Source organism: Hyaena hyaena, unplaced genomic scaffold, assembly GCF_003009895.1.
Source record: "Hyaena hyaena isolate Hyena2069 unplaced genomic scaffold, ASM300989v1 scaffold_1294, whole genome shotgun sequence".
Lineage (NCBI taxonomy): Eukaryota > Metazoa > Chordata > Mammalia > Carnivora > Hyaenidae > Hyaena > Hyaena hyaena.
In genome coordinates, this window is record NW_024081927.1 from 302,309 (window position 1) to 312,987 (window position 10,679).

General features: G+C 42.2%; 1 protein-coding gene, 2 long non-coding RNA genes and 1 other non-coding gene across 9 annotated transcripts in view; 2 read left to right on the plus strand and 2 right to left on the minus strand.

The window, feature by feature from the left end:
• Positions 1-2,534, plus strand: part of EPB41L4A (erythrocyte membrane protein band 4.1 like 4A) — a 260,908-nt gene extending 258,374 nt beyond the window's left edge. For 5 of the 6 annotated variants that reach the window (XM_039223213.1, XM_039223216.1, XM_039223214.1 and 2 more), the window contains one exon: positions 1,486-2,534. In XM_039223213.1, coding sequence (XP_039079144.1) covers positions 1,486-1,620 — 135 coding nt within the window. In that variant the 3' untranslated portion in view covers positions 1,621-2,534. The remainder of the gene's footprint in view (positions 1-1,485) is intronic. The other variant, XM_039223215.1, reaches the window with a different exon arrangement.
• Positions 2,535-3,907: 1,373 nt separating this feature from the next.
• On the minus strand, positions 3,908-5,642 carry LOC120224979. Its single transcript, XR_005526709.1, has 3 exons — positions 5,131-5,642; positions 4,607-4,679; positions 3,908-4,081 (listed from the first exon to the last, which is right to left on the minus strand). It is a non-coding gene; the product is annotated as an uncharacterized LOC120224979 (long non-coding RNA).
• On the minus strand, positions 4,766-4,898 carry LOC120224982. The gene has a single exon (XR_005526711.1). It is a non-coding gene; the product is annotated as a small nucleolar RNA SNORA13 (small nucleolar RNA).
• A 234-nt stretch (positions 5,643-5,876) lies between the features above and the next one.
• LOC120224980 lies at positions 5,877-8,218 on the plus strand. The gene is made up of 3 exons (XR_005526710.1): positions 5,877-5,997; positions 6,408-6,521; positions 7,601-8,218. It is a non-coding gene; the product is annotated as an uncharacterized LOC120224980 (long non-coding RNA).
• The last annotated feature ends 2,461 nt before the right edge of the window (positions 8,219-10,679 follow it).

Consider the following 10,679-nt stretch of genomic DNA (forward strand, 5'->3'; position numbering starts at 1 on the left):
ACAGCTCACATGGGTCTTCTGATCAGTGGCACTGATTTGAAGCTCGTCTCTGCGACACCTCTAACTTTGAATTCAACATAAACACCTAATAAGCACATACAGAGTGACAGGCACTAGTTGGGTAGTCAGCAAACTAAATCCAGCCTACCTGTTTCTGTAAAGCCCAAGAGATAATAAATTGCTTTTACATTTAAGGGCTGTTTATGGGACGGGCACAACATGCAACAGCGACCAAATGTAGTCCACAATTGGGCCCTTCCAAGAAAAATGTTCAGACTCCTGGCCTAGGCATAACACATAAAAGTAAACAGACAAAATCATTAGGTAAGCGTTATGAAGAAACAAAGGGCTGTTAGAAAATCAACAGGTGACTTGACTACAGAAATAGGGTGGTCAAAGAAAGTCATCTCACAAACTGATGTATAAAGCTGGAACCTTGCAGGGTAGGAGCTACCATGTGAAGAGGGAAGAGCAAAGGAGAAAACAGTCTATGTGCTCAGAGCATAGTGGAGGGTGGGGACAGATGACGCAGGGCTTTAGATGTTATTTGGATTTTATTCTAAGTTCCAAAAGGAAACCACTGATCTGGTTACCATGTGGATAAAGGACTTGAATGACACAGGGAAGCAGGAAGCATTTCCCACTTTCTATCATGGAGCCAGAGTTCTGGTAATGCTATGGCCTGTCTACACCTCACTTCCCTTTTTCATGCAGAAGCCTGACAAAGGTGGGATGGATCATGGACTCTGACTGACTCACTTTATTTCCTTAAGATATGCAGACAGAGAGGGGTTTAATGATAGCACCTTACAAGGTAGTGTTTATTGGGGCGCCTGGGTGGCTCAGTTGGTTAAGCATCCGACTTCGGCTCAGGTCATGATCTCAGTTTGTGGGTTTGAGCCCTGTGTCGGGCTCTGTGCTGACAGCCAGCTCAGAGCCTAGAGCCTGTTTCAGATTCTGTGTCTCCCTCTATCTCTGACCCTCCCCTGCTCACGCTGTCTCTCTCTCTCTCAGAAATAAATAAAAACATTAAAAAAAAAAAAAAAAAAAAGGTAGTGTTTGTTTTAGGTGACCTCCCGGCTCCTTTTCTGGCTCTTGATGTATTAGCTTCACATTCTTCATATAGTATCCTTCTCCTACCTCTTGGATTATCTAGAAATCTCCCATTTCAGAGGTCTCACACTCTAAACTTATCTTGATTCAACCTGAGAGTCTGGTTTAGGAATGACTACAGAGAAACAATTGGGAGATTTAGGACTAATTTTCATGCATGAGGTGTATTATGCATGTTACTATCAGACTTAACTTTAGTTTCATGTTGTCATAACCAGAGTGTTTGTTGAATGGCTTTTGATACTATGAACGAACCTTAAGTATTTTGTAGTCTGGTGTCTTAAATATAAGTAAATCTTAACTTCTTATGTACTAATAAAATTGATTTGGCTATTATCTGAATCTTTATCTTTTGAATATATTTTCTTCTAGAGAAGAAATGGATCTAAAGATAGCCTGATTGAAGAAAAATCTCAGACATCTACAAGCAATCTGGCTGGAAAACACACAGCAAAAACAGTAAAAACTGTACAAGCTTCACGCCTCAAGATAGACTTGATCCAATGAAGGGTTTGGGATTAGGGGTGGGAAGGGTGTGTGTGCCACCTTTACTTTCAAACTGTGAATTATTCAAGTATCTTGGACCTGCAAAGTTTCTTCAGAAAAAAATGGGATTCTGTTGCATCTTTTAAAGGTTTAACAGTGTATTTGTGCCGAAGGGCCTTTCTGTTCGGCATCTGGAATAGTCTTCTGAAAACTCATCGCCTTGATGCCCTATTTTCCTTCCTGGAAACTCCAAGTTATCTCGTGTCCACAACCAGGATCAGGTGGTTCTGATCGAAGCTCTGGAATCCTGGTATGCAGCTGCCTCGCTGTGCAAGGGTATACCAAGTGAGTGAAAAGGTTCTTCCCATCTCTAGGTTGGTCTCAGCCAGTGCACAGACATATGAAGACTGAGATCTCACTTTAAGATTGGAGAGGTTTTTATTCATATAAATGTTCTTTGTAATACTGTATTTTGTGGCATTAAGTCCCACTGGTTATTTACAGATGTAAAAAGCTTTTTAAGTGTTGCTTTTAATTTCTAGTGTCCTTGTGTTTTCAGAAAAAAGAAAATGCGATGTGTGGATTTCAGTTGGCCTCAGTTTTATAAATTCATAAAACAACCTCAAATGGTGTCTCCCTCCTGCCTGGCTACCTAACTTCCAGAAAGACTAGTTCATCTGAGGATGACTTTGCAGTCCACTTTCCAGAGAAAATAGAAATACTCATGCAGGACATCTTTCACCTCCCTACCCCCAAACTTCCAGTCGGCAGTCATCTCGAATACTTCCCTTCCTCCTGTCCCTGCACCTGTGTTTTGGAACCCACTCTCCTTCAGCCTTCTTGTCCCTGTCAACTTTCCTCTCAGTGATATACCTGCCACGTGGCTTTAAATTAGTAACTCTCCCATGTAAAAAAAAAAAAAAAAAAAAAAAAAAGCCAACCAACTTTTCCAACCAGAAATCCTCTCCAGCTATTTTTCTCTCCCATTCCAAGTTTCTCAAAAGGATTATCTGTAGCTGGGGTCTTCTAACCTGGACTGTAAACTGTTACCATCCTCCTCCACTACAGACCTCACTAAAATCACCTGTGCCACCAAATCCCAAAGGTTAACTTTTAGGCCTCCCCCTTGCCACTTTAGTGGAGTGCTTCATTGTTTGTACTGCTGTGACCATCTTTTACTGCTCTTCAGTAAGATGCTATTCTACCTCACCAATTAGTTTCCCAGAGCGTAGCCCTCTCCCTCTACCCCAGATGGATTTCATCTATGCCCACAGCCTTAAGGTTTATTTCCATAGCGTAGTCTGTTTCTGCCAGGCCATTTAGATACCTCAAAGGCAATCCCAATTCAACTAGTTTAAAATGCTGCTCCCTGATGGATTCAGGACCACTATGCATGTGAATGTGCAAGACTACACACCTACAGTCATTAGAAGACCCCTCCCCTCTTACCAAGCCCTGTTAGCTTTGCTCTCTATAGCTTAGTGATCTCCAAATTCTACTACCACCCTGGTCCAAGGTGGTCATCTCCTGCTTACACTGATTCACCCGCATCTCTTATAGATGTCAACTATAACATTTCCCCTTGCTTTAAACAGCCATACGTGGTCTTTTTTCCCTGCTCAGGCTCGTTTTGTAACACCCATAGGCTCCCTTAACAGCCGTCTATCTTCAAGCCTCATTAAGTACTCAAAACTGTGTCTAAACCAGGGCGCTTAAGAGGGAATGTAACTACAGCTGTCACAAACCTGGACCTTTTCTGGCCCAAGGCCTCTGCATATGCCATTTCCAACTTTCCCTCACAAAAATGACACCTACCCTTAGTCTCAACCACTTTCTCAGGTTTCCTGGACTTGCTCAACTCATGCATGAGACTTGCCTCAAGGAGATAGTTTTACATTTGTGATGACATTTCTGCCATTCAACTCTAAGCTTCCAAAGGGAGGGACTGTGTTTTGCTCACCCTTGTGTTCCCACCTCCTAGTGAGTTACTGAAAAACTCAATAAATTTTTCAAATGCCTGAAGAGTATTTTTTCTTTCCTACAAAGTCAAGGTGGAGGGTATGTGGACCACCATCTAGTAAAAATAAAAATGCAGGGACAATGTGAAACACACCTGTGACCTAGAACCCAACTAGTCTAGTTCACTAGGCCGACACTGAAAGCAAGCACTTGGTTCTCCTTAATTAGCTCTGAATATCAATCTAAACTGCTGAGATTAAACCATGCTGAAGTTTCTGGGGGAAGAAAGAGAAACCCTCCTTTTCCCTTTCAGTGAAAATGCTATTTGCTGACAGTTAATACACAAACCTCCAAGAAGCACAAGGAAATATTTATTCATAGCTCCACTATTTTAAAGGTACATTTACGGACAGTCCCAAAACAATAAATTTAGTACCCTTCAGACTCCTGGGAATTTTAAATGAACCAAGTAACTCTTGTCAAGATTTCCTGTGATGTTTTTGAATTCCTCATCAGGGACATCCTAAAAGACAAAATAAAGCACTCAATTTGACAAACAGTGATGTACATCGATTAAAATCTTCATAATAAAACTCAGTATATCCTTCTGAACCGCATTCTGGGCTCAGCTTTAATATCCACGTAAAACCTGAGATTTGGTTAAATGTTGGGAATTTAGTTACTATATAGAGAAACATGTATTTTAAAATTCCAAAAATAAGCTGGGAAAGGTTTTCCTACTGGCCATTAACTTCACCTTGTTAAATATACGTTGCGGTACTCATTTTTTTTTAAATTTTATTTTTTAAAATTTACTTCTGAGAGAGAAGTGAGCTCACAGCGTGAGCAGAGGAGGGTCAGAGAGAGGGAGATACAGAATCTGAAACAGACTCCAGGCTGGGCTGGCAGTCAGCACAGAGCCCAATGCGGGGCTCAAACCCCCGGACCATAGTACTAATTTAAACACCCACGAAAGCACCCCCAATCTAAAAAATGAAATTTGCATTACAAATAACTGCTTTATGAAAGCAAATCAGTATCATCCTACCTTAGGTCACCTTTGGTGCTCCCCAAAAGGATTCAGCTAGCAACAGGGTAAGCTTCAAGCATCCATCTTTGACCTGAACAAAATGTGGTTAAAAACTGTTTAAGAGGAACTATACATTTAAGACTCAAGATCACACGTGCAAACTAATATAAAAGCATAAGCTGTTACTTATGCAGCTCCTACACCAAAGATACCAAATTCTAGGTCAGGAAAAGGCTGCAAAGTGTTTAGTTTACGCCTTTTTTGACACCACATTCACTAGTTTCCAAAGTGAATGGGCAACACAAAGGCTACAAGACAACTAATTAAGGACTGCTCTATCTCTGGCACAACGTTGCTGACCCCATAATGGACTCTTCTGTGAATAAGAGTTCAAAGAGGATTAATCCCAGCTGTAGATTTTTCTTTTACAATTCAAACCACCTACTAGGTTAACGAGAACTGCAATAGAAAGCATTTTAAGCGGTTAAAATCTTCAAGAGCTGATATGCAACTGGTTCTTCTTGCACTAAATGCAAACTCACCTGCAACGCTGATGCCACTCGCTCGCCAAGTTCTGGATCTTGAAACAAATATTAAGATCTAAACCTTAATATTAAACGGCACTTGACTCCTATTTAGCCTTGAACTCAAATGTGATACGTTAGGCATACATGCAGTGACAGTGACGTCTTTCTCTTTCACAAGAAATCTCTGCTTCCATTAAAAACTCCCTCTGACACACGGTCCGTGTCCAATAAACTCAAATGCATTCAAACCCATCTTCCACTTCCTGGCGTGGGAACGCAGCCTTGGGGCCCCGTCGGGGCTTCCCGAGGTCCACGGACAACGTGGCCGAGACCAGGCAGGGCCGCTGCCCTCCATGCACTCCAGGGACGGGACCCTCGGGCCTGGCACAGCCACGAAGCACATCTCATCACTCTCAGAGCACCTTGTACCCTTCGGAAACCAAGAAGCCCCGCGCCCCGTATCCCTGCCACCCCCGAAATCGCGCAGCAGCCCTCCCAGGCCGGAGCGCAGAGGCAGAAAAGGCCGCGCTCTGCTCCCACAATGCTTTTCTACGACTGGAAGGACCCACTGTCCGGAGAGCACGGGGAGAACGGACTGTACCACTGGTCGCTGCGCCCTCTCGAGACGCCGCCGTGCGGCGCGAGGGGCGAAGTGCCCCGTGATTGGCTGTGGGGCGGGGCTCCAGGAGGAAAGAAGACGCAGGGGCTTGGGGTCACCGCCCCAGGTGTGCATCTTGCGACCCGTGCTTCCGCCTGGGAAGGTTTTTTTTTTTTTCCCACCTGCCCGCTTCCCAGGGTCGCGAACACTTGGTCTACGCTGAGTCGCGGGTGTAACTCAGTGGACTTGAGACCTCGTGTTCTTCAGTCTCCGGCTGAGGAAGAGTAAGGCCCTTCCTTCAAAGAATATTTCTAACGAACTTACGAGTCTTCAGGCCCCGTCCGGAATGCCTGGGACTCAGGTGTGAATGAGGCCAGGGTTCCTGCCTTAACGTTCTAGTTGGACGAGAAAGGCACTAAACAGGTAACATGGACACTGTGGGTCCAGACCGTGTGTTAAGGAGGAAAACCAAAGAAGGTAATGTGGTAGAGCAGCGCTGTCCCATGGAAATATCGTGCGGACCACGACTACCATTTTAAATGTTCATATTGCCACAAAAAAAGTAAAAAGGAACAGGTTAAATTAGTGTCCGTTGTAAACTCAACATGAAATCAATATAAAATCATTCATGACTAGTGTTATGTATTAATGATATATTTTGCATTAAAGTCCGGTCTATATTTTATGCTTCCAGCGCGTTTCAGTTCAGACTAGTCACATTTCCAGTGCTGAGAAGCAGGCCTTGCCCAGGGTGGCTGCAGGCGCCTGAGGAGTGCAGAGTGGCCTAAGACAGCAGCTGAAGAGACAGGTAGGAGCAAATCATATAAGGCTTTGTACCTGTGATGGGAGGTGGGAATTTAGGCTGAAATTCTAGAGTTGATTAATTATGACCACAGAAGTAAAGCAGAGGTTGTTAATTGGCTTTTTGCCTGATAACCATAACTCATGGAAGGGATAGAGACTGAAGTAAAACCTGCTGTGGGATAGCAGGGGTGTCTCCTTGCTCCTGTAAGCCCTAGCGGAGAGTCCTCCGGAGACCTCATGCCAGCACCTTTCCTTGTTTCTTTCAATCTCCTGAAAAGGAGAAAGAAAAAGAGAAAAGAAAAAGAAAATTTAAGCTCACAGCTCAGTGGTCATCACATAAGGATCAGCCTGAATGATAACATCAAGTCAAGGACAAAGGGGACATGCAGAAGGAGTAAACGTGTAATAATCACAAGAGAGGAACTAACTAAGACCCTCATTAGGAAGTCACTGTAACTTCTGGGAGAGAGAAAGGTTGGGCAAAGAGGATACCTCAGGAGTATAATTTCAAGACATTGAAGGGAACAGTGTGGGGTTCATAAGAAATCTCAAGCTTGTCTCCTTGCTAGGGGAAGTCAGGGAGAGGAGCTTCCCTTGGGCTGGAGCAGCCCCTAGACCTAGGTTTACATCCAACTCTGACATTTGATCTCTTAGGTAAATGACCACCTCTCTGAGCCCCAAGTTTCCTCATTTACAAGATAATAACTATACCCATGAACCACATGTTAGCTTAGAGAATTAAGAAAGTAGAATCATCTAGCACTGTGTAATATATAGTAACATCCAACAAATGACTCCTAGGAGCTGAGCTCTTGTGTTCATTTATCACCACCCCAGGTATGGAATAATCTTGGGTTGAATTCTTAAGGAAAGGAGAAATATGCCGATGTTTTTCTTTTAATGGCTTGACATTTTTGCTCCCGCCTTCCTCTTTCCTATTCTCCCCTTTATATCTCTTTCCCAAACTCTGGATGTCTTCAAGAGTAGATAGAGGGGAGGTATTTGTTCCAATTACTGGATTAGTGTTGTTGTCAGGAAATCAGTTCTAAATTCTTCATCTTCCTGTCTGCTTCAACCTCACAGAACCTGATAAGGAAAATCCAGTAATTAAGCCAAGGCAAGCAGCAAGGACGCAGGAAAAATACAGAGGATGTTTTGTACCTAGTTTTCCCACCACCCTTGCCTGCTGGGGCTGAGGCATTATATAAGGATATACAAGCTACAGGCAGTGATAGTGCAAACATGGAACAGGCTGGGTTTCCTTGCAGGGTAGGGAGAGTCATGGTCCCCCAAATGTTCCACATTCTCATCTGAACCTGTGAATACATGATTAATGTTAGGGACCATGAGATGAAATAGAAACCAAAGAGGAAGGCAGAAGAATTAGAGACGTGGCAGGAGAGGGACTCAACTTTCCATTGCTGGCTTTGAAACTGGAGGAAGAAGATCTTTGAAGCCAAAGAATACGGTTTCAGCTCTACAAGCTGGGAATGGCGCTCCGCTGACAGCAAGGACCAGAAACTTCATTTCTACAGCTGCACGGAACTGACTTCTGCTAACAACCTGGATGAGCATGGAAACCGATGCTCTCCTGGAGTCTCCAGAAAAGAGCACAGCCGTGCTGGTTCCTTGATTTTAGCCAGTGGGGCTCATGCCACACTTCTGTCTACAGTGGTATGAAAAAAAATTTGTGTTGTTTTAAGCTGCTAAATTTGTGTTAATTTGTTATGGCAGCAAACAAAACAAAACAAAAACACCCTGTAAGGGGCAGAGAGTGAGAAGTGAGCTGTTTTTCTTAGCCTCCTCCTTGTCCCACTCCAATTGTCTCATCAGGACTCTAAGTACAATATTGCAGATAAGCTATGCATATTTCATTCTAACCATGTGGCGGTGATGTTTGTTTATAGTGGGTGCTATAGACCCAAATTAATATCCAATAGATAGTAAATAACTTGAATATTTTTTATAATTTAAAGTCCCTTGTAGATTTTTGGGGGGTTTCTTTTTAAAAAAACACGTCATCTGCAAAAGCTTTATCTCTTTTTCATTCTTTTTTAAAAAGTTTATTTTGAGAGAGAGAAAGTACATGAGCATATGCACAAATTGAGGAAAGGGAGAGAGAGAATCCCAAGCAGTAGCCACACTCAGCATGGAGCCGGATGTGGGGCTCAAACTCACAAACCTTGAGATTATAACCTGAACTGAAATCAAGAGTCGCACGCTCAACTGACTGAGCCACCTAGTGCCCCTCTTTTTATTTCAAATAGTAAAATTATAATGGGTGACTTGTTAACCAAACCAGTTTCCTAAAATATAACTAAAATATGGTAAGCAAACTTCCACTAATAACAAAGTATAACATTAGGATGTAAATATTCATAACTTTGCTTCCTGAATCACTAAACAATATAGTTGTTAACAAATAGTTCCTTTGTTAGCAGTAACATCCTCTCATTTTTACTACTTTTCCACTTTTTCTTCCTTCTCCATTAAGTTCTTTAATACTTTGTCAATATTTTTGGTTCTTATTCTATATAACTATGGAAAAGGCAATATGAAATATGAAGGACACTGTGGGAATGTGACAGAAGGATTCACACTGAGGAGATATTTTAATGGTTTTATCACCAGTAGCATTTGTGTGGAATATTCCCTTCTTTGATATTCAGTATGCTTTTGATTTGCTGACATGATGTGGACATCTTACCAATGTTTTAAGTCATTTCCTATACCTTTGTTGTTGGTGGTGGTAAAAATGTATTGAGTTTTGGGATGCTAAATAAGATATTTCCTACATAAATATGAGTTGAAATGTTAGTTTGAGAGATAAATATGTTGTACGATGTTGGAGAATTAAATACAAGAGGGCATTTACTGGGAAAATACCAATCAGAGAAATGTTCTGTGGAATATGCCTGTAATGGCTTTATAAATTTACTTGGAGAACTTTTTCTTTTTTTTTTCTCTTCTCCAAAAAAATTAATAGAATGCCAGGATTAATTTTTTTTAATGTTTATTTATTTATTTTTTGAGAGAGAGAGAGAGAGAAGCGGCGCTCATCCGGGGCTCTTGTTTTCCTTGAAATGGGGCTTGTGCTCATCAGAAGCAGGGCATGAGCTCACCTGAAACTGGGTTTGAACTAACAAACTGTTGAGATCATGACCTGAGCCAGAATCAGATGCTTAATGACTGAGCCACCCAGGCGCCTGAATATAAGTCACGGACTTTTAAGACTATCTGGGTCTAGTATTTTCTCTGTGGGAAAAATTTAAACTATTGATTCAATTTCTTTAATGGTTATAGAACCATTCAGACTTTTTCTTCTTTAGTCATGTTTGGAATGACTTCCAAGCATCTTTCGTAGGAAAATGTCCATTTCTGCCATGTTTTCAAGTTTGTTGGCAGAAAGTTGTTCATTCTTAGTTTTTTCACTTCACACCAACCAATTCTTTGATTGTTTGACACCAACTGGGTGTCCAACAATTCGTTTAAACTCTGATACTAATTCCCTTGAGTTAACATCAGACCCCAAAGGTTAAGAGCTGACTCCTGCAAGACTGCCCTTATTTCATTTGCCAGTTGGAGTGGTTTGGCCAGGCTACTTACACTTTTTCCCAAACCAAAAATTTGGGGGTTAACATGACTCTTACCCCACCTCAGGTTCGATAATTCACTACAATGACTCAGATGCTCAAGACAACACTTTACTTACTATTACCAGTATATTATAGAGGCTACAACTCAGGAACAGCCAGTGGAAGAGATGCATAGGGCAAGGTATAATGTGGTGAGGAGCATGGAGTTTCTGTGCCTTCTCTGGGTACACCACCCTCCCGGCACTTGGATGTATTAACCAACCCAGAATCTCCCTGTCTGGGAGTTCTTATGGAGGTTCCACTACACAGGAATAATTGGTTAAATCACTGGCTGTTGATTGAACAAAATCTCTAACCCCTTGCACTTTTCCAAAGATGGGGGTCGGATGAGTAGAGCTGAAAATTCTAGTTCTCTAGTCACGTGGTTGGTTCCTCTGGCAAGAAGCCCCACTCCTGATGCTACCAAGGGAGACCACCAAGAGTCACCTTAATGACAAACTCAGGTATGATTGAAACGGGCTTGTCACGAATAATAAAAGATGCTTTTGTCACTCAGCAAATCCAAA